A 23,752-nucleotide genomic window follows, 5' to 3' on the forward strand; every position below is an offset into this window, starting at 1 on the left:
ACAAAAGCCCTTGTGCTTCATCACGCTGGTGCTCCTGTGACAAATGCAGCATCCTGCAACTTTGGTGGAGGGGACTCATGAGGAGTTTCCTCTTTAGTAGAAAAATATTGATGCAACAATCAAGAAGGTCACAGCATGGGTACGTTGCCATGCTTTGAGTCTTTCATTTTCAGTAATTAAAGTGAACATGTTATGGAAGGTTTAGAAAGCCCACCCAAAGTCATTTACAATAGCTGCAATTAGGGAACTGGAATGCCGCTTAGTCTTTAGACAGGAACGGAATGAGACTGACCAAGCGTAGAAGTAAAATCCCTTTAGAAAATGGCCAAATTAAGGAGACGGACTCTCAGTGACCCGTGCCATATGTACCTCTTTCACACTCCTTCCGGGTGCTGAGAGTTCGCCATACATTTGTCCTTTGGCTCAAGTGTTTCTTTTCTACAAATGTAACATTTAGAGCTAATCGTATTAATTTTGTTCAGGAAGGCCAATTTCACCCATCTCTGGCTCTCATTTCTCCTGCCTTGTGTTTCTCCGGTTACCTGACACTGTTCTTGAAGGTTGAATGGTATTGTTTAATTTCAAAGATCATTTCCCTGGGTTTATAGCACTAATGTCTGTCTTTTTTAGACATGTTAGTTAATTTACTCTCCCCAGTGGTGTGTCTGAAGCTTAAAAATGCATTTAGTCTCTCAAGTTGCCCGCACAGAGTCTTCAATAGCTGGAATTTGGGTCCTCCTCAGGTTCTGACTTCCATTTAGGACTGAGAATGTGATTTGAAATCATGGACGAGAAGAGAAATTCCAGGAAAAAAAATTGTTGCACTAGCCAGGGGATTAGAATAATTTCTGTAACTAGCTCCTTTAGAGTTTAGACCCATTGTCCTCAACTGGGGGTAATTTTGCACCCCCCAGGGGACAATTGGCAATGTCTGGGGACATTTTTGGTTGTCACAACTGACATGGGGATGGGCACGTTTTACTGGCATCTGGTGGGTAGAGGCCAAAGATGTTGCAAAACATCCTACAGTGCACAGCACAACATGCATGCCCCCATCACCCCCCACAACAGAGAATTATCCAGTTCAAAATGTTCATAGGCCCAACATTGAAAAATTGATTTAGCCAAACCAAATGGATAATAGATAATGGATGTATGCTAAATAGAAAGAAAATGTATTTTATTATCATTCAGGAGTTTTATTTCTCTCCTTTGGCTTTACTTACTACATGCGAGGCTGCGTTTTTAGCATTATGCTTCCCAGACAGTGTTTTGGGATAAGGACTACAGTTTTGCCTATGCCTTCTTTTTTGGCATCCATTCAATGTATATTAATTGGATACCTTCTTTGTCTCAGGCCCTGGGCTAGGTAATGGGGCCACAGCAGTGACCAAGTCTTGTTAGTCTTTACCTCCCTGGAGCAGAAATCTGAGAGTGAACAGAGGGGCCCCCATGCCAGGATGCTCAGGTATACAAATGCGTCAAGATGATGAAGGTCATGAGGAAGGTATTTGATTGAAAGATTGCAGGTGGGGTTCTCACTATATAGCAGGTGAGAACTGCCTCCTTTGGCTTTTCTCTTTCTCATTAGTGATATAATCTTTGAACAGCAAGCAAAGATATCTTCCCTCGCATCCCCAAGGAATATAGAAATGAGTGAAACGAAGGCAAACCGGGCAGCAGCATAGATAAACATGGCATGGAACTCCAGGACTATGCTTGGTTCTGCCAACACAGGCTGCAGTTTGTCAGGGCTGAAATTTGATCAGTGGGACAGGTTATGATAAGAAGAATGAATCACGTGCCCGTATTCTTTGAGCAAAGATGGCTGTTTCTTTATGGGAGTCATTTTCTTCCTTTTCTTGGTAATTCTGGTGTCTGTTTTTATGAACCTTTCCTCCCTTCTGACTTTTGCTTTTCCTCTTTTCTTCCAACACCAAAATTCTTCCCTCTTTCCAGTTTTCCCCTTTTAATTCAAACTTTCTAAATAACATGTGCATATTTAATATAGTAAATATAATTAACATGTAATTCATGTGAGTGTAGAGAAAGTGTGGAAAGATGAACACAAATTGTTATTATTGGTTACCTCAGGAGGATAGGTTAGAATGGGGATTAACTCATTAAGAATACATATTAGTTTTGTAATTAAAGACAAAGAAAGATTTACTGAAACAAAAAAAGCAAATACTATGTATGTGGCTGACCACAGCTCAGTTGAACACTTCATAGGATAATCCAAAAGTAACAAACTTGTAAATTTCAACTGGCCTTGAATGTTTAAGTGCCTTTCTAATAGTTCATGAGGTCAAGAAAATAGATACACAAATATGTCAATCACTGGGATGATGATGTGCTAAAGAAAGAGGAGATGAGATGCAAGCCTGTACGGTACTGCTGTTCAGAGTCACAAACCTCATGAATGGAGAGAAGCTCCATTCATCACTCAGCTCATAAAAGTTATCATTTGAAAGATTTTTGGCATTTGACATTTTGGACATACCTCTTCAAGATAAAGAGAAAGTACCATGTGTGGTTGAGAAGGTAGGTTTTGGAGTCAGACAACTTGTCTTTGAGTTCTGGTCAATTTCTGAGGTGTATGATCTTTGGCAACCTAATTTTGCTACAATTACCTTTTTGTGTGAAATGAATATAAATAAGAATCTTTATTTCACTGGGTCATTGTTTCCTATAATAAATGTTCCAGTTGGGGGTGTGTGTGGCACCGGGAGCAGTGAAAGGCAGACACTTTTTAAATTCCAGAGAAATCAGTGGGGTTCCAGGGAGTGGTACCCACCTTGATTGGAGATGCACAGGTCCGGGCCTATATCATTACACTTCGACGGTTCTAATGTGTCTCCCACCTTCCTGTTTTGCAGACGACCGTTTTCAGCACACTGGGCAGTGAGAAGTCCTTATCTGACTGCAAAAAGGTAAGTCAGCCTCTAAGAATTTCAGCCTGCTGTCAGAGTAATAAAGGCTTCAGAGTTGATGACATTCACTTGAAAAGCAATGGTATTAATGAGAATGTTCTGATGACACATTGTAGCCTTCTTTCTTCAGAGATGGAAATTTGAATGGTTCTCTTTAAGGAAGTGGAAAACTCTGTTACCATTTGACAGCATTTTTTAAATAGAGAAGCCCTGATTCAATATATTTCTATCTCACTATTATTTGACATTTTATTCTGCTAGATGAGCCTCAAGGGAGTCCAGAGCAGACTGCATTGCAGGCATCTTACATCTTTGTTTGCAAATTTAAATCTAATGAACTTAATACCCAATACAATATAAAAATGATTTTGTATTGCGAAAGAAAGCTGATCGTATAGCATAAAATCTGGTTTGGATTCACCACAATCAAGTTTGAGAAGCTGTCATGCTTTGCAAAAGGATTAGCCTCCCTGGCGTCTGATGGAAGACACCCCTGTAATGGATCACGTCTCAAGACTGCCTGCCACAGTAGTAGCAGCGTGTCTAATTCCTGGCCATTGCTGTCCAGGGGGCACTTTTATCCGCCTCTTTAATCTCAGGTTTAACTAGATCTTCTCCTTCTTGAGGGGAAAGAAGTGATTTCACAGTCCAAACAACTCAAATAAATTCTTTGACGCCATCTATTGATATGGAAAACCAGATGCATAATGAGTTGATTAGTGTCTCATATTTTAGTCACTTGGCATTTCTTAGGATTTTATACCATGACATTGTTTGCTGTGCTGTTTCCATTTCTGAATTTTCTTCATATGGAAACAGGTAGCAGAGATAATCATCTTTAGTGGTGTGAGTGCCCACTGTTCTGAATGCCACCCATTTCATTACCTTGATAGTTTTTTAATTGTCTATTAGATCTCCATCTTAATTGAGTTCTGCTGAGTTTGTCTTGTTCTCTGCTTCCTGAGATTGAGGTCCATGTAATGCTCTTAAAATTATAGACTTTTGAGAAAGGAGGGACTTTAGGGGTTCTCTAGTCTCACTTTTCCCAGAGTGTTACTGCCATTGATATCATTTATAGGTGGACTTCTAGCCTCTACCTGGATATTGTGTTGACAGGGAACTTTATGAGCCTAACTGTTCACTAGTGAGACAGTGTTAGAGAGCTCTTCATTTTACTGAGTCAATATCTGCCTCCTTTTGATTTTTGCCTAGTTATTTACATATAAAGTCTGTTAAATGTTTCTTCTGAATCTTCTCCCCCCTCACCACTAGGCTAATGCTTTTCCTTCTTTATTTCTGTTAGGACATTTATATGATTGACTCCCAAAAGCATGGACTATTGGGATCTGGCTGTTGTTTTTGAAATCTGGTTCTGCCACTTACTACTTATGTGACCTTGGGTTGGTTACATAACTATTCCGTGCCTCACTTTTTCTGAAAAAGTTGTTGTCAGTATTATAGATGTCCCTCATTCCCCTCCCCCTTTTTGTCCCTTACCACCCAACCCCCACCCTACCACAGGCCTTCCCCACACTATTGTCTGTGTCCATGGGTTGTGCATATATGATCTTTGGCTAATCCCATCCTGACCCTTCCATCCCCCTTCCCACTGAGATCTGTTATTCTTTTCCATGCATCATACCGCTGGACCTATTTTGTTGGTTAGTTTATTTGTTCATTAGATTCCACATATAAGTGAGATAATGTGATATTTGTCTTTCTCTAACTGGATTATTTTGCATAGCATAAGAGTCTCCAGGTCTATCTATGCTGTGGCAAGGTTTAAGAGCTCCTTCATTTTTGCAGCTGCATAGTATTCCATTATGTAAATATACCATAGCTTTTTAATCCACTCATCTACTGGTGGGCACTTGGGCTGTTTCCAGATCTCAGCTATTGTTAATAATGCTGCTATGGACATAGGGGTGCATATATATATATTTTTTATTGGTGTTTCAGGTTTCTTAGAATATATTCCTAGAAGTGAGATCACTGGGTCACACAGCAGTTGGATACCAAAACCATTGCTTTTAGTGTTTTGCCATCTTCTTCTGCCATTGGATTCTAGCTGCTAATTTATGGGTCTAGTTTTCCCCTAAAAAGTCAGCTCTTAGAGGGAAGGAACAATGGCTGATTCAGTTAGGAACAATAAAATAATATCCCACAGGTAGTAAGAACTCAATAAAGATTTATTTAATAAATGGATTTGCTATATACATGATTGTTCATTAGTGTGATATCATTTTGAGGCCATTTTATTCTAAAAAGCACTGTTTTTCTTTTTCATAGTTGTTGAGAAAAGAATATTGATTTTCAGGTTTTATTTATCAAGGTAATTTCTACACTAAAATAAGATGTTAACGGCTAGCTGGTGTTGGGGAGGGGTGGGGATTTCAGTGTTTAGCCACAGACAGCAAGTATCCCAAGGCCTACTACCTAAACACCACCTTACATTGTTGTAAGATCACCTGTTCTTATTTTCAGCCAAAGACCAACCAGTTCACTCCTTAATTTGGAAAGCCTCAAAACATCTAGGGGATATACATTCATTCATTCATTCATTCATTCATGATTATTTATTGAGTGCCTCCTATTGCAAGGAAATTGTTATCGTTAATATGTTATAGAGGAAAAACAAATATGCCAAGACTTGAAATGGCTTACTCTAGGGTACATATTAAACTCAGTCAGGCTCTTGGAGGGTAGACCTAGTCCATATCTTCTGATTTTCTTCCTCTGTGACCTCTCTAGCCCACACTATTGAACTAGAGTTGACACATGGTAGGTGTGTACTGGGTGGATGAGCAGCAGAGAATGAGCCTCAGCATGCTCCACGGCATTTCCTGCCACCTGTTTTATGTTCATTGATATTTATATTTTTTTGTGTCTTGATACTTTTCCATTTCTCAGTGCAAGATATTTGCACCTGAATACGTTGACTCAGTAATTTTCCTGTAGGGATATTCTGACATAGCACTATTGAACGTCCAGCATTTTAATTTAAAGGTAATGTGCAAAACAGATATTCTCACCTCTTCCCTGTGACTCCTTGCCCTGACCCTGACTCCCACCCCAGGAGCATAGGCCAGAGATAGGCCAGGGGTAATGGACAGCTGAGGGTGATGGATGGGGTGAGGGTCAGGGATAAGATGAATCCCAGGGATGGGTTAAAGGTTAGAGATTTGTTTCACAAATTACTTGGAAATGAAAAACAGTGGTTTTTCAGTTTGCCATCAAAATGCTCTGTTTTACCCTATTGTAACTTCCATCTACATATGGTAACCTAGAGTCCCATCCAGAATCCTTGCCTATAGTCTTAGAAATAGGTTCCTCAGGTTGGAGAGTTTATTGAAAAATTCAACTATCATTAGTTTATTGTACTTTTTTAGGGGGCAGGGAAACAGCTGTTTCTCTGTGTGTGTGTCGCTCTCTGTTCTCTCTGGACTTCTGAGATCTTAACCCATACAAATGACAACTTTAAAAAATAGGGTATTTAGGAAATGTATCCCTATCATCTAAAAAGTATTGGTTTTATAATATGTGGGAACCTGAAGGAAATCCATCTGTTGGCAGCTGTAATTTGTGGTCGTGTTGACTTCTTTCTATTCTATCCAACCCTTGGCTTTGACTTGTGCCTCTCCACTGTCACCAATGATGTATGAGTGGGCACAGCACATGCCCATATCGTCTCTTAGCCCAGCACATGATGTTTTTTATTTTTAATAGACATAAGTGATGCTTCACTCACATAGACAAGGTAATTTTCCTTCAGGAAAAGATAATTAAGAATATAGAATGTAATGAGCTACTAGATTCAAATTTTTCATCAGTGTTGATGAATAGGTTCCTGGGAAAACTCAGCCCAAGATAGTATATCAGTGGTTAAAATATTTACTCACAGTTGGTTCCTCAGCCTTTTGAAACTATATCGTATCTGTCTTCCTCTTTTTAAGACTAATACTTAATGTCTAGACTGCGCTCACTGACCTCCACGAAGCTGGCTGGGCAGATTCCCAGGACTCTCAGCCTCTTGGCAGAATTTCCAGGCTGGTAGGTCATGGTGACTTCTTCCCATGACCTGAGAAAGGGCACAAAGTCCAAATCAACCCAGTCAGCATTGAGGAAATTCCTCAGTTCCCCCAGAAGGACAGAATCCCATGTTCTGGAGCAGTCACAGAAAAGGGTATCATTTCAAGTAAATTTAAATGCTGTTTGCTTTCTAAATAGATTTTTGGAAGCTATGAAGGTTCATTTTTGGCAGAGAGCTGTTTTTGCTGACTTGCTATAGGGCTCTCTGCTGGATAAAGGATGCTATATACACATTGCAAAGTTATATCTTTTTTCATGTGTGCCAACACAGACCACTAATTTATGGGAAGGAAAGTTGTATCACTTTGAACAGAGGAAAAGCACTGCAGCCTGTCCTCTCTCTCTCTCCCTCCCTCCTTCCCTCCCCCTCCCCTTGTCCTCTCTCCCTCCCTCTATCTTCTCCTTTTATTCCCCCCCCCCACCCCCAGCAAAGAAAGAGCTCTTAGCATTCATTTGCAATGTTTGAGATAAGGATGGATGGTTTTGGATTCTCTGCCCTCTTCTTTCAGCTTTTGTTGCCCTGTTTTGGTTTTGATCATTGCATTTTCCAATCCCACTCTCCTGAGAGGCAGTATGGTTAAGAGCACAAGCTCTGGAGACTGGTTGCAGGGACTGGAGTCCCAGTTCCACCGCCCATGAGCTCTACAATTTTGCCTAGATTGCTTAGCTTCTCTGGGCCTCATTTGTCTCATGTATAAAATGAGACAAATAATGGCACTGGCCTATGGAATTGCTGTGAGAATTGAATAGGTGGATCCATGTAAAATTCTTAGAACAACGTCTCAGTGAGAGATGTTCCTTTATAATTCTACCCTGGGCAGATAGAGACTAATATGAGCGTTGGTGCTTTGAGTCCCACTTTATCTCTTTGCTCTAAAAGAGCAACAGTATTCAGGAAAGCACATCAGTGGACTTGAGCTGACATCAGTATTTAGAGAAAACTAAACTCTAGTTGCACTGGAGGAATATGTTTGTATAGGTCTCTAATTCTTAGTAATTCTAAATCATAACAATTAGAATGTACTCAAGTTCAATCCTGGGACAGGTTCCAGCTCTGTAGAAGCAAAGCATTTCTTAATAAATGAAACATAAAACCTTCCTAGTAGTAAAATGAGCATACTTTTCTGTGTCTTCACAGAAAGTACCTGGCATAATGTTAAGCACATAGTAGACATTTAATTATGCTTGTTAATTCATAAGCTTGGGGCTAGTATTATTGTTCCTCCAAAGGCCTCCAGAAGAAGGCTTGAGGTGGGAAAGGCAGGGAGTAGAAGAGACTACTCTTGGTATGTTTTCTTATGCCAGCACCTAGAACATTCTCAGGTAGGTAAAAATACCTTATTCCATGCTTAGAGATACAGAATATAAAATATTTCTGTCCCTCAAATAAACATATAGTCATTGCCTTTTCTAAATGTTAATATTGGCCCCGTTTGACCACTAGCATTATCATTAATTGGGTAAATATTCTTTATAAATGGGCCAGACAAAGTCAATACTGTGGGTAGAATGGGCCTGTGGCGTTTATCTTCATTGAAGGGAGGCATTTCAATGGGTGGAGGGTTTGGGATGGTAAATACAGAGTTCTATGGAAGTGTGGGCTTCCTCGCTTTCAGTGTAGCAGCCATGGAGATAATTGAATAGAGCGAAAACTGGTGATTCCTCTATAATGTTATCACGTTATATCCCTAGCCTAGAAATTTTTTATTCTTAGCCTTGTGATCTTGAAATTTTGAAAGGGAAAGACACACACTCAAATTCAGACTAAGTAGTCATGATTTACAGGATAAAAATTGGGTACAGAAAACAGTCTTCTGACCAGAATAAATGTATTTCCTGTTTTTGTGTGTTCCTATCTTAAGCAAGAATCAAGGAATACATTTTAATCATTTTGTTGTTGTTGAGGTGTAGTTCACAAGCATATGTAGTGGCCTTAATTTAACAGCTGACTAGATATAAAAATTTACAATATAGTAATAGAATCCCATCAGTAACATTACCTCCTGCCTTTTGAGGTGTGGGCATTTCCATGAATAAGGCCTTACTGCTAACTACTCCACTGCCAGTGCTAGAGCACCCATTATTCTCTCCCAGCAGCTGCTGAGGTTGTCACTGTCACTTTAAAATAAACAGCACATTGAGATCCAAGGTTGTATAATATAGTCATTGTCTGCAGCAGTAACATTGCTAATAGGAAGGAGTTAGTTAAGGGCAAATGTCATGAAAAATGTTGCTCTAATCCCCTTTGAGCTGTAATTATCCCAGCTGCATTTGCATGAAAACAAGGTTCAAGAACATGTCCTTAGTCAATGGTTCATGCATAACTAACTGCCCATGTAATACACATTTTAGGATATATTTGAAACAGTAACAATTAGCAGCAGCACCCCCTAACACATACACCTGAAAAAAAACTATTTTGAGCTACAAATAAAACATGGATTTTTGTCACAGCAATTCCAGACTGCCAAAATAGTGTAATGGGGTAGCAGAACTAAAGGAGTGTTGATGAATCTTGCAAATTATACATGCAAAAGGGGCATTTAAGAATCGTTCTTAATATACTGTTTTGTTGTTGTTGTTTTTTTTGCATTTGTGTGTGTATGTGTGTGGGGTAAATACCACAAACTGTACTCTGTCCAGCTGTGTCACCACCACTCTAATTTCACTAGGTTTTTTTTTTCAAGTACTTAAGATATTATAGTGAACTTCTGGTAAGTTGTGAATTTCCCTTGTGTTTGTAGAGAATTTTCTTCTTGGCTCCTATATTACTGAGTCTCAAGGACACTACAGCAACTTTTTCTTCTTCCTTTTCTCCTTCTATTTCCTTTCAGATTTTTCAGAATCTTACATAATCAAGACTGCTGCTATAGTTATTTAAAAATAGGCTTGTGTGCTCATACACACATATACACATTTACTTCTACATAATGTGTTCTGTAGGATGAGCTTTTGTAGACATAGTTATCCTGTTTTCTTAGTCTACAGAAAAGTGTGCTAGGTCTGAAAGGAAGCATAATAAATAAAAGATGAATCCATACGAAGAATGGAGAAGAGTTCATGAAAATTGGATCTTTGTATTGGCTTACAAATCCTATAAAAGCTGAGTAGTCAGAATACTTAATTTACCTCAATTAACAGTGATCACTCTTGCTATTGTTGCTCAAAATGGGACCAAGTCACTCCACAATTGAGCTAATTGCAACCTCTGATTTAGCTGCTTAGCTCCGTGCTTTTCTTTTGTTTTCATAAATGATCTGTACAGGCCAAATAATCTCGCCCCTCTCTCTCCTCCCACATTGATTGTTTTTCTTTATTATTTTAATTCTGCACTCTGATGATTACTGTAATCTCCTGAAGTCATTGCTCAAGCCAACCACTAAATAAGACAGCTGGGGAGCCAGTGTGATGGCTGCATTGCAAGGCCCAGAGCCAGCTCGGAGACACTGCTTGAAGAATTTCATATGCATTCACCTATTCAACCCTTAGAATAATTCTACAGGTTGTGTTAAAAAATTCAACTGAGTGAAATTTAAAGTCTTACTGGCTTTATTCAACCATTCATGAATTGGGCAGCATCCCAGCTAGCAAATAGAAAAGAGTTTCAGAGGACTGTGCAAAATGAAAGCCCTTTATAGGCAGAAGGGGGTGGGAAATGGAAGTTACTAGCGAAGAGTGAATTGTCTCAGGCAAGGTCACCTTCCAATGCACTAGTGCTGACCATGCAATTCCAGATTTTAGGTTACATTCCATTGTGGTTTTGACTTGCACTTCCCTAGTAACTAGTGAAGTTGAACATCTTTTCATACAGGGTGGAGCAACAGTAGATTTACAGTTGTGAGTATGCGAAACACAGAGTATATTCTTATATTGTTATTAATTATTGTATTATTTTTAATACAAACAACTGTAAACCTAATTTTGCTCCGCCCTGTATATCTGTTGGCCAGTTGTATGTCTTCATGGGAGAAGTGTCTGTTCAGATCCTCTGCCCTTTTTTTTAGAGAGAGTGGAAAGGAAGGGGAGCGACACACAGAGAGAAACAACAATGTGAGAGAGACACACCGATTGGTTGCCTCCCTCATGAGCCCTGACCTGAGCTTGCAACCAAGGTATACATTCTTGACGGGAATCAAACCCCGGGCCCTTCAGTCCTCGGGCTCATGCTCTATCCACTGAACCAAACCTGCTAGGGCCTCTGCCCACTTTTTAATTGGATTGTTTGTTTGATAAAGAACTCATACAACAATATCATTAACTTTCCACAAAATTTTTTCTTCTTTTTTCTCGTTTTCTTCATTTCTCTATTTAGCTTTCTCTGCCCTTTCCTCCCTCCCTCCTTCCCTTCTTTCCTTGACCTAATATTTCAGGTAACAAGGTATAAGATATAAATTGTTTCTATCTCCAACCTGCCTCCCCACGGACACACCAAATTTACTCACGTCTTCTTTAGGCCCTGGCTGAGCAGGAGGTTTGGATTTACTTAGACCAAAATAAATATTGAAAGTTTCCCATGATTATTTGGATGATAAAAGACAAATGAATCCCTGTCTTGAATGAGCTCGTAGTTCCTTGGTGGCGGCGGCAGGAAGCATTACTATGCTTGGATAAATCACAACAGGGTGAGTTCTGTAATCACTATAAACAATGCTTGGGTAGCAGAGAAAAGGATGCAGGTAGCCTTCCCTGGGAGAGACACTAACTCCGCCTTCCCTTCCCTCTCTACACTCTTACCAGGGCCATGTGTACATGCACCTCTGGGTTCTCTCACTTGGTGGCTGGGACTATTCGTCTTCCGAGTCAGGGGCTGGCGGATGGTTTAAATCAAGGACTTGCCTGCCCCATGGTAACGAGAGAGATAACTCTAGTGTTGCTAGCATTTTAAACATTGACCAGGAGACCGCATGCTCTGTCCTGCTCTGAGGTTGAGCCTAAATGTAATGATCTTTAAAACCACAGACTATGCAGGCTTGCGGAACTGCCTACATATGATGAAAAAGAAGTGGTGCTGCTGGTGTGGAGTTGCAAGATAAGCAGAGAACCCAGCAAATGACTCAGTGGGAGTTTCCCCCAGGGGCAGGATAGAGGAAAAGAGGGGACTGTTTTTTTGGCAAAGGAAACTGGCACTTAACGTGATCATTGCAACCCCGGGCGCTTGGCTTTTCCCATTGGGGAGATCAAACGTGGTAAACGCAGAGCTGCTCTTCCGAAGCTGAACCTTTGCGAGCTCCAGTCTCCAAGTGAGATGTTAGAAGGCCACTATCCTTGGCGAGAGGAGCCCTTTAATTAATTTCAGCCTTGAGCTGGCAGCTTGCCACAAAAGCACCTGAGTATGGCTGCCTGTGACCAGGACTGCAGCAGGCCGCTGCCAGTGGCTTGCTGCTCCCCCAGAAGCGTGCACCTGTCTCCATGGGGGAAGACAGGGTTGCCCTGTCCTCCTGATTAGGGATCTGTTCCCATTTGGCTTCCTTAGAGAGAATTTTTCAGAACAGTCTTTTCTCGGAAGCAGTTCTAGAGGTGGGACAAAGACAGAAAGGGGAGTCCTGCTTTCCCTTTCTGTTTGGAGAGCCCCTGAAGTCAGCATGTGGAGCCAGCAGAAGGTGTCTAACGAAAGGTTGCACTTCTGGCTGAGTTGGAGCTTGTCCTCTTCCGTTAGCTCTGGAAATCCCAAGGTTATCCCTGTGGGACAGGTCTGGAGGCTCCCCAGTGTCATGGAGGTGATCTGGCATTGTTCTGAGGGCCGCCCCCTGCTATCTCTTCAGGGGATTTGGACTCAGTTATCAAAAGCTGCGTGTCCAGGTGTCTCAGAGGAAGCATCCTGCAGGTTTGCAAATGTTTTGCGTGCCCTTGTTGTGCTTCGTGAAGCACCTTCTGCTCCTGTTGCCACAGGGGATGCCCTTTAGAAGACTTGTTTCGTTTTTTTAGAAGGGGCAGAGATGTGTTGGAGGGCGGAGCTGTGCTCACCTGCCCGGGCAGAGCTGTGCTGAGGTAGAAGTCCCAAGACTGTAATGAAAACCTCTGTCTGTGCAACTTCCGGCCCAAATCTACCCACACATCTGGCTTCCTTCTTCTGGTTTTAGTCCTGAGCCCTCATGATCTTGGTGGGGGAAGTGTTTTCTCTGGCTCTTTCCTCTATGCTCCTCTTAGCTCACTAAAGTGTTTCTAAAAATCTTTAAGCCTCTAAAGAATGAGATTATGTACTTTCACACATCAAATGGAATTATTATTTATTTGCTGGTAAACATAGGCTGTGTGATATGTAGAATATTTATAGCATCAGGTGATGTAATGTCCAGTTTATATGTAACTACTAAATGTCTCTGGAGCCAAACTGCCCAAATAAGATGCTGCCTCCAGCACTCATTAACCCTGTGATACGCATAGAGTTACTAAACCTCTCTGTGCCTCCCTGTCTTCACATTTTTTGAGAAATCATATGAATCATATGTATTTTAATGACTTAGAAAGGTCTGTCTCATTCATAGCAGAAGTCAATAACAAACATCTGCACTGTGCTCAAAAGCAGCTCAAAAGCATTTAATACATGTTACTATGATAAGTCAGACTGAAATCCAGAGTTAACATGTACTTTGTTTTCAAATTAGAACATACAGAAACATACACACACAATTAAAATATTGTGTTACTGCCCGGCCGGCGTGGCTCAGTGGTTGAGTCTTGACCTTGTACCAAGAGGTCACAGCTCAAATCCAGTCAGGGCACATGCTCTGGTTTCAGGCTCCATCCCAGTGTGGGGCATGCAGGAGGCAGCAGATCAATGATTTTCTCTCATCACTGATGTTTCTATCTCTCTCTCCCTCTCCCATCCTCTCTGAAATCAATAAAAATATATTAAAAAATACTATGTTACCAAATGCCTCAGTTAGCAAATTGCGTACCAAGAGGTCACAGCTCAAATCCAGTCAGGGTACATGCTCTGGTTTCAAGCTCCATCCCAGTGTGGGGCATGCAGGAGGCAGCAGATCAATGATTTTCTCTCATCACTGATGTTTCTATCTCTCTCTCCCTCTCCCATCCTCTCTGAAATCAATAAAAATATATTAAAAAATACTATGTTACCAAATGCCGCAGTTAGCAAATTGTTTTGCTCCAAGGGAGAAAAGAAAATTTGTCAATATGTGGATTTTGTGTGCTTCTTAAAAGCAACATTTTTGCTACTTTAGTATAACTCCTAAACTCCTGATAAAGTAATATTACTAAGTATTAGTATAACACACCATACTAATGATGTGGGAGTGACCAGCTAAGGATATAGTTATTAAAGCCTTAAAAGTAAATGTAAACCTGAGACAAACCACAAAGAGCAAGGTGAGAAAACAGGTAAAAGGAGAAATTTGGGGAACACTACTATTTAGGGGTCAAACAAAATGAAAGTTGGAAAAGGAGACAAAGCTAAGGAGCCAGTAGCGAGGACCAGAGAGTTTGAAGATGCTGAGAACAAAGGAACCAATTGGCGCAGCAGTGTCTTGAAGATGAAAAGGAGAGGGCATTAGTCATGGGAGCCAGAGGGTAAATGCAGAAAGTAACCTCAACTATAAGGAGAAACACCTCACGTGCATAGAGAACATTTCAGAATGAACTGATTGGGTGTGGCATTTCTTCATTTTTCAAATGGAGATAGTAACAGTGAAGACATTCAACTCACAGCCCAGGATCTCGTGAGTGTCTTGAGGTCATTTCTGAATTTAGCTTCTCTTGATCTAGAGACAGTTGTACTCCTCCCCCAAATTCCCCCCACCCATGGCAAATGATCCACCCACACACAAGTAGCCCTCGGTGGTGGAACAGAAACAAGAAACCCCATTAATTCCTGCTATTGGAAAGGGGAAGCAGACTCACAGGAGCCTCTGCTGTGCAATCCTGACCTCCGTGCAGGCGAGCTACCCTGGGGTAGGTCTCACTTCTGTTTCCAGGAGATAATTTCCCAGACGTCTGGCTCTCCCTGGCAGAGGGTTTTCTTTAACGTATCCTCCCTGGCCGGAAGTGAAGATGGCACTACAGACTGTGTCCTCCTTGGGTGAGAAGCTGCTGTCTTAAACTACGACCATTGAACAGCCATAGTCCCTTTTAGTCCCAGGCTCTTTAACTTGCTCAAAAACTTAGTTTGGGTTTTGCTTATTTGATTCCCAGTTAGTTCCTTGTGTTAACAGGCATGCCCATAATTCTTTTATTTTTTAAAAATTTATATCCCCTGCTTTTTTTCTCTTTGTTGAAATCACACAGATAGAAAACGCACTGATTTTAAGTATACCGGCTCAATACATTTTGTATTTTCCCACGTGTCCAGCTATATTGAGGTATAGGACTTTTCCAGCATGTAGTTAACTCCTTCATGCCCCCCAGTAAAGTGGCTACTTTTCAGACCTCTATCACCATAGATAAGTTTTGCCTGTTTTTGAACTTTATATGAATGGAATCATACAGTATTTACTCTTTTGTTTGTGGCTTCTTTTTGTCCAACATTGTGACTGTGAGAGTCACCTGTGGTAGTGCATGTAGCAGCAGGGTTTTTTTCTTTCTCTCCAATGTTGTTTGGTATTCCATTGCAAGTACATGCCACAACTTATTAATCTATTTGGCTTTTGGTGCACTTTTTAGTTGCTTCCACTTTTAGGTTATTGTGAATAACAGTACGATGGTTATTCTTGTACATTTTTTTTTTTGGTGGCTTCATCTGGGCATACACACAGGAGTAGAATTTCTAGGTCATAGGGCATATATATTTATATTTAGTAGCGTCTTCCTAATCTTTCCCAGAATGGTATATCACTTCTTTTCATAGTCTATCAGAGATACATTATTCTAATCTAAAGCTCTGGAAGGTTGCAAGCTCTCTACCACTCATAAGTTTTGCTCCATTTTCCAATGTTGTTCACAGGAGTGGATGAGGAGTCTTTTTGACCGCAGCCCTTGTTGGCATGAGCTAATTCAAATTCTTATGTGCCTCCTCCATTCAGGGGATGGGAAGGCAGAGTCTCCTTAGGGTTCCATGCGGTGCATTGGCCCCCTGGTCCTCTTTCATAGGGTCTTGATTGAGCTGCACCTCTTCAAGGGTCATCATCTACCTCTTGGACTGGTGTCTTCCCTCAACGCTTGAAGGATCACCAGCTCTCCTTGCACGCCCTAGACATCATCCGTGAGAGCCTGGAGTCACTCTTCTAGTTGAACAGTGGTTCTAGAACTCCCCTAAGAATACTGTTTACAGGTCTGTGTCCCATTGTTCAGAGACTCCTTGGGGATAACAAAGATGTTCTCCCATCTTTGGAGCTTGTTTCTTATTGGGCTTTAGAGGAACCAGCAGCGGTACTTTGTGCCCAGGCAGCAACTAAAGCTTTACCTCATCCTCCTCATCTTTCTAGTATTTCATTCCCTGAGGAAATACCGACTAGAGTGATTATCAGAACACCCCATCCACCCTTCAGTTTATTCTCATTAAGCACTGGATTGATTGAATTTAGCTCCAAGGTCAAAGAGTCTGAGAAATCCTGGCTAGGATTCTGGCCTTCAGGCCTGTGTAGAGGGTATGGGAGTCCTAGGTAGGGAACTGGATGAGGGGAAGGAGCAGGCTGTGCCTGTCTGCCCAGTGACCTCTACTGGATAGTTCACCTGGGTCTCGAAAAAAAAAATGTTGCTTCAGTTTTGTGTAATATGATTGGGTGATCTGACTTAAATGCAGAAAGAGTGTACAAATGTGTTCAAGGAAATTCTGAGGAGTGACCTTAAAGGCAGCGGTTCACCTGGGTCTCGAAAAAAAAAGTTGCTTCACTTTTGTGTAATATGATTGGGTTGATCTGACTTAAATGCAGAAGGAGTGTACAAATATGTTCAAGGAAATTCTGAGGAGTGACCTTAAAGGCAGCCTGGTTGAGAGAAAGGTCAGAATCCAGAATCTTGATGCTATGAAGCCAGACTAAGTTTATTTCTTCCACTCACTATCCTTTTATTTCTGCTGGATTTTTCCTATTAAAATTTTAAAACAAATCAACTATAGAATTTTTTGTTTTACTCAGTGTCTTTTACCTGAATGTCCCGGGTCTCACCAGGTTCTGAGTATAAGCATTAGCATTGAATACTATGTTTTGTTAGCGCCTAGCACCCACCTGCTGACAGAGACAACTCAATTCTTGGCCAAGTTTTTCTCACCATGTGTTTCTGGAGGTTCCCAAGAATTTTCACATGGACTTCTCAGGTTTCCTAGTGGACGTCTGCTAACTAGCATCATTTCAGGGAAGCCTGTCACTGCCTTGCTCGGCTGTCAGCTTTCCACGAAAACACTGCTCACCTGCCAGTCTGGTGGGTAGCCAGGACCCACTGTGGTGTAGCTTTGCTCCATAACCCTGCAGGGTGCTGCTATATTCAGTGATGAAATAGGAGGACACTTCTTGCCCCACCTTTGCAAAGAACGTGGGCTCTTAGGCCTCAAAGCAGCACTGCTTGTACTCAGTCTTCCCTGAACACAATGCCTCAGGTTCTGGTCACACAATCCTGTTCCTAAATCTAAGAGAAAAGGTGTGTGCCACAGTATTTCCCTCCATTATGTTCATCTGTCCCCTCCTCCTCTGTGTCTTCCCTTTCTCCTGAACACACTTGCACCAACATTTCTGCCCTCTCTTTTATCCAGAAACAGCTCCTAGATGTCTTTGTCTATAAACATATGTTCTCAGGTGGTTGCCAACCCAGTTTCATACACAGAGAACCTCAGAATCCCATCTAGACAGCTAGGATGCTCTGATAATCTACTTCTTCAAACTGGTGAGTAGCCCAAAGTCTATGCTCACAAGACTTCTAGTTCTAGAAAAGTGTGAAGGTTAATTAAGCAAAATGTTGGTCTCTTTGTTCCTCCAGACACCAATCAGTTGCAAGAGGAAGTTGGTGTTTATGTTCCTAGTGCTCTTTATCTCTGTAATGTGCATTTCAACAGTGTCTCGATCTAAAGGATTGAGAGCCAGAGTGTCTAGATTCTTATCTTGCCCTCCCTTCATAAATAAAGGAAGCTAGATCATTTATTGAACAACCAGTTCAGCATCCTGAGAAGAAGCTTGCTACCTCAGCATTTTTAAAGTTGCCTTTCATCTACTCTTTCTAGTAGGGTCAACAAGTGCCAGGTAAAGTCATAACCTGGTCGGGAAAACCTGCCAGTTTGGCTTCATTTGATTGCCATTTCTAATTGTGAAGTAAAAGAAAAAATAGAAAGATTTTAGATGAAGGAATGAGCATAATTCCAGGAATAAAGGAAAACTGAAATTAGATTGATTCTACGAAAATTAGCTATGTATGCTCTTGGAAGATAACATTGATTGATTCTGGGGAGATTATGTTGGAGTTAGCACAACTCAGTGAAAAGACCTAGGTCTTCGATCTTGTTTCAGCATGGATTTGTGTGGTTTGGGGACAGTATCTTACTTTCAGCATCTGTTTCCTCATTTGACAAATGTTTCTAATAGCCGTTGGGCCCAATATGGGAAGTGTTTGAGGATTAACTGTGTACGTGCTGGAACAGCATGAACATGCATCCCTTGTGTGAGGGTGGAGAAGAGGAGAAAACGGAGGGGTGCAGAAAGGAGACCGTATGCTTTCTGTATGGCCGATAGGAGGACAGAAGGGAAGATTTAAAAATTTTTGCAATTTTAGGGAAGGGAAGAAGAGAGCAGAAAGATCCGGTTAGGGGACAGTTTGTTGTGCTGTTTCATGCCTTATTCATGAGAGAAGCTGGGCCGTGCCTCTCTTTAGGAGTCAAACCGTGATGACCCCTATGTACTGCTGGCTCCTCAAGAGCAGGAACCACAGTGTTGTCATTTCTGTCATCCCAGCACATCGAGACTAGGTGCCGAGACAGAGCAGTTTCCAAGAAATGCCTGTTGAATGGTGAATAAATGAATGAGTGGATTCTGGGTGTAACTAACCACATGAGTATACAAAGCAATCTCCAGATAAATGCATGTTGCATGAATGAATAAGTGAATGCACAACTCCTATCTGATGAATGTGCAATCAGGTTAATTTGCGGACTATGAAATATACAAATAGGAGGTACAAAGCAGGTAAAGCACAAACCCCAGTGGAACAGCAGGTAGAGCATTTTTAATCCTCATTGCTGCTGCTGCTCCCAGGGATGGTTTTAGGAATTTGTTCATATGATACAGGAATGGACTATGAAATATACAAATAGGTGGTACAAAGCAGGTAAAGCACAAACCCCAGTGAAACAGCAGGTAGAGCATTTTTAATCCTTGCTGCTGCTGCTCCGAGGGATGGTTTTAGGAATTTGTTCATATGATACAGGAAGTGACTCTGTCAACATAGTTTGAGGACTTCCAAGTAAGAAAGGAATCTCTTTTGAACTTCCATTCTAAAGATTTTGTCTTCCAAAAATTAGGGTGATTTGTAAAACTGCTAATTTTGTGTGTGATTTGCAAATATGGATTGGAAAATAGCAGCAGACGCTGTAAAATTGGGTGAATTTGTAGATGTGCTCAGAGCTATGCTAAGAAAGTATTAAAAAGTCTGATCTTGAGACATTTGACCAAAATTTAGACTTTAAAGAACTGTAAACCCACTAGGGCCTCCTTCATACATTGTCAGTGCTCTGTTACATTAGTTGCATGAATGAGTGAGTCAAGAAAAGTTGGATCAGAACTTCTAGAATCCTCTGTTTTTCCTGTTTAGCTTACAAAACACGAACTCCTAGAGAAACTGGAAAAATAGTGGGTTGAATAGATGAAAGACTGTGATACTTAAACAGCTCCATTCACAGATATGTTTAAGACTTGGCATGGGAGAATGAGATTACTTGCAGGCCTGTGTTTTTCATTTAGGAATGAAGAAGCATTTTAGCCAGTATAGAAAACAGCAAAGATAAGCAGGATATAGATATAACTCAGGAAATCATTTGAGTAAGAATGTGCGGTCATGAGGTATGTTTTAAGGGGCAAAGGATGACAATAGTTGAGTTTCTTGGGTCACATCTGGGGGAGGATATTTTTTATACAAATTGACAAGAGTTTGTCCTACTGCTGTATTACTAATGGGCTGACTTTTGAAAGCCATTCAAGACTTCAAGCCTGGGTATAGGAAGTGTTGGGCTGCTATAACAAAAATACCATAGACTGGGTTGGCTTAAAAAACACTTATTTCACACAGTTCTGGAGGCTGGGTAGTCTAAGATCAAGACCGTGGCAGGGTATCTGATGGGGGCCCATTTTCTAGTTTTCTAGTGGTCTTTTTGCTGTGTCATCATCACATGACAATAAGAGGCCCAGAGTTCTCTGGAGTCCCTTTTATAAGAGCACTAATCCCACTCATAAGGACTTCACCCTCATGGCCTAATTGATGGCGAACCTATGACACGCGTGTCAGAGGTGACACGCGAACTCATTTTTTTGGTTGATTTTTCTTTGTTAAATGGCATTTAAATATATAAAATAAATATCAAAAATATAAGTCTTTGTTTTACTATGGTTGCAAATATCAAAAAATTTCTATATGTGACACAGCACCAGAGTTAAGTTAGGGTTTTTCAAAGTGCTGACACGCCGAGCTCAAAAGGTTCGCCATCACTGGCCTAATTACATCCCCAGAGACCCCACTTCCAAATACCATCACATTGGGGATTAGAATTTTATTGTTGAAGGGGAGGATGCATGTAAAATTTGGCAGGTAAAAACTTTCCCACCTGAACCACCTGCACATTGCACCGGTATGTGCACTCATGCACATATATTCACATGCATACACACAGAGATACAGCCCAATAGAAGTATAATGCGAGATGAAGCAGGAGTAGTAGTTCGGGATCAGATGATGAATGACTGTCTAAGTAGTTTGGATTTTATCCTTTAGACTGTGAGGATTCACTAAAGAATTTTAAGCAGGGCAACAATCTGATGTGCATTTTAGGAAAATCTCCCTTTCTAAATGCAGTGTAGGAGATGATGTAGAACTCATAAGCACTAGAAGATGCTACTGTATTAGCCCAAGCCTCTCCTTATTACCTGACTTTTAGCTCTTTAATTTATAAGACACTCTGTCTACCTCTGTGTTCTGCCTTCCATATACTGGTTGCTCAATCAACATTTCAAAACCGTAGGCAAGAAAGCAAGCTGGATCTGCACGGTGGATGTAAATAAGATGTCTGGAACCATTCAAGAAGGAGGAAGAAAAGAAGGACCAAGGAAGGGCGGGGGGAATAATAAGGAGGTTGGCTTTTATTGGGACATCAAGAGATGGGAGTGGATAAAACATAAAGTTGCTTGGGAAAAGCAAATGCAAGTTGGAGTAGGCACATATGACACCAGAAGAGTAAGGTGAGAGAGATACACCGTGCAGACTATGTGGCTGGAGAGAAGAGACACTTGATGTAAGTTTAGGTCCTGTAATCAAGCTGAATACAAAGGGGAATCCCATTGTTCATGAAGGAGGACAGGAGAGCTGTACCAAGGCGAGAGTCCTCTTGCCTAAAATCTGAGTTGGAAGATGTAGTTCATGAAAAATAAGAGGTTTTTGAATGCATGTCTCCCTCAAAAGATACATAAAGTGGAAACATTATTTAAGAGCAAACACCTTTCTGCATTGTAAGAACGAACGTTTTGAGGGAAGAATTTATTTTATACCTTGAGAAAAACTGGTGACACTCAAAGCAACCCATATCTGATAGATGAAGCCAGCTACTTAGAATGTAAGAAAATTGGTTAAAAATGGGAAACGTGAAAATGAAACTAAAGCACCAAACATCAAGAAAGAAAATATTTAACCAACATGGTAGCTCAGGACAGGAACTGCACAATGAGGTTTTTGAAGAATGTAAGCGTTCTAGGGCTTATGGATTCATTTTTGTGTTTTACAAAGTTTTTGGAGGTCTGTATGGGAAAACCTTTGGCAAACAGGATGAATGAGAAGTAAAAAAATGAGTGTCAAAGACTAAGAAAGATATTAGATACTGGAGGCCACCACTTTACTGAAAATTTATTACAGTAGATTTTACCTGCAGGACTATCTATAGTGATTGGCTGGATTAACCAAGGGCATGTTACAAGATGTTGTAATATAGCATATTTGGTGAGAAAAACATGAATTGAAGGAAAAACAGAACATTTTAAAGCAAAAGATAAATGGAATACATGTTATATTTGAATTAATATGCTTTTGTTTGATACAACAAACCATGATGATTTTCCTTTAAGACCATGCAAAAATTTATGACACTAATAAGATGAGTTGAAAGGTCTTTAAGTTACCCTCAGCTTCTGTGGCCACGCCATGAAACCATTTAAAGAACCACTGATTAGAAATGGTAGGAAATGAAAACAAAAAATGGTAGCCAGTACACGCCTTTATTCTAGGCATGGTCTGTTAATAATCTCTCCATTAGTGGGATTCGCCAAGCAAGCAGAATAAGTAGGAGACATATATCAAGAAATTTATTTTAAGGAATTGGTTGAACAATTGTGGGGCTGGTTAGGAATCCATAGGGCAAGGAAAGGAAGGCTAGAACTCTGAGTTGAGGATGAAGCTGCTGACCACAGCTGGAGTTTCTTCTGAGAAGCCTTGGTTTGCTCTTGAGGCCTTTCAACTGATTGACTCACACACAGATCTCCCTTAATGTCAACTGACTATGAACTTGAATCATATCTACAAAGTATCTTCACAATAATAACCCTCAGACAAGCCATGGAACCATTTAAAAAACTACTTATTAGAAATGGAAATGTGAAAATGAAACTAAAGCACCAAACATCAAGAAAGAAAATATTTAACCGACATGGTTTTTGAAGAATGTAAGCGTTCTAGGGCTTATGGATTCATTTTTGTGTTTTACAAAGTTTTTGGAGGTCTGTATGGGAAAACCTTTGGCAAACAGGATGAATGAGAAGTAAAAAAATGAGTGTCAAAGACTAAGAAAGATATTAGATACTGGAGGCCACCACTTTACTGAAAATTTATTACAGTAGATTTTACCTGCAGGACTATCTATAGTGATTGGCTGGATTAACCAAGGGCATGTTACAAGGTGTTGTAATATAGCATATTTGGTGAGAAAAACATGAATTGAAGGAAAAACAGAACATTTTAAAGCAAAAGATAAATGGAATACATGTTATATTTGAATTAATATGCTTTTGTTTGATACAACAAACCATGATGATTTTCCTTTAAGACCATGCAAAAATTTATGACACTAATAAGATGAGTTGAAAGGTCTTTAAGTTACCCTCAGCTTCTGTGGCCACGCCATGAAACCATTTAAAGAACCACTGATTAGAAATGGTAGGAAATGAAAACAAAAAATGGTAGCCAGTACACGCCTTTATTCTAGGCATGGTCTGTTAATAATCTCTCCATTAGTGGGATTCACCAGGGAAGCAGAATTAGTAGGAGACATATATCAAGAAATTTATTTTAAGGAATTGGTCGAACAATTGTGGGGCTGGCTAGGAATCCATAGGGCAAGGAAAGGAAGGCTAGAACTCTGAGTTAGGGGCTGAAGCTGCTGATCACAGCTGGAGTTTCTTCTGAGAAGCCTTAGTTTGCTCTAGAGCAGTGGTTCTCAACCTTGGCTGCACATTAGAATCACCTGGGAATCTTTTTAAAATGCTGATTTCTGGGCCTCATCCTCTGGAAATTCTGTTTAGTAATAATGATTAGTAACAAAAAAACAGAATTTCCGGAAAGAATGAAGGCAATGAAAAATGGTAGCCAGTACACGGCTTTAT

General features: G+C 40.6%; 1 protein-coding gene across 1 annotated transcript in view; it reads left to right on the plus strand.

The window, feature by feature from the left end:
* The window catches only part of RASGEF1B (RasGEF domain family, member 1B), a 548,743-nt gene that overhangs the window by 176,589 nt on the left and 348,402 nt on the right, over positions 1-23,752 (plus strand). The window contains exon 3 of the mRNA XM_005857414.2: positions 2,880-2,933. Coding sequence (XP_005857476.1) covers positions 2,880-2,933 — 54 coding nt within the window. The remainder of the gene's footprint in view (positions 1-2,879; positions 2,934-23,752) is intronic.

The sequence above is a fragment of the Myotis brandtii genome, unplaced genomic scaffold, assembly GCF_000412655.1.
Source record: "Myotis brandtii unplaced genomic scaffold, ASM41265v1 scaffold111, whole genome shotgun sequence".
Taxonomy (NCBI): Eukaryota; Metazoa; Chordata; class Mammalia; order Chiroptera; family Vespertilionidae; genus Myotis; species Myotis brandtii.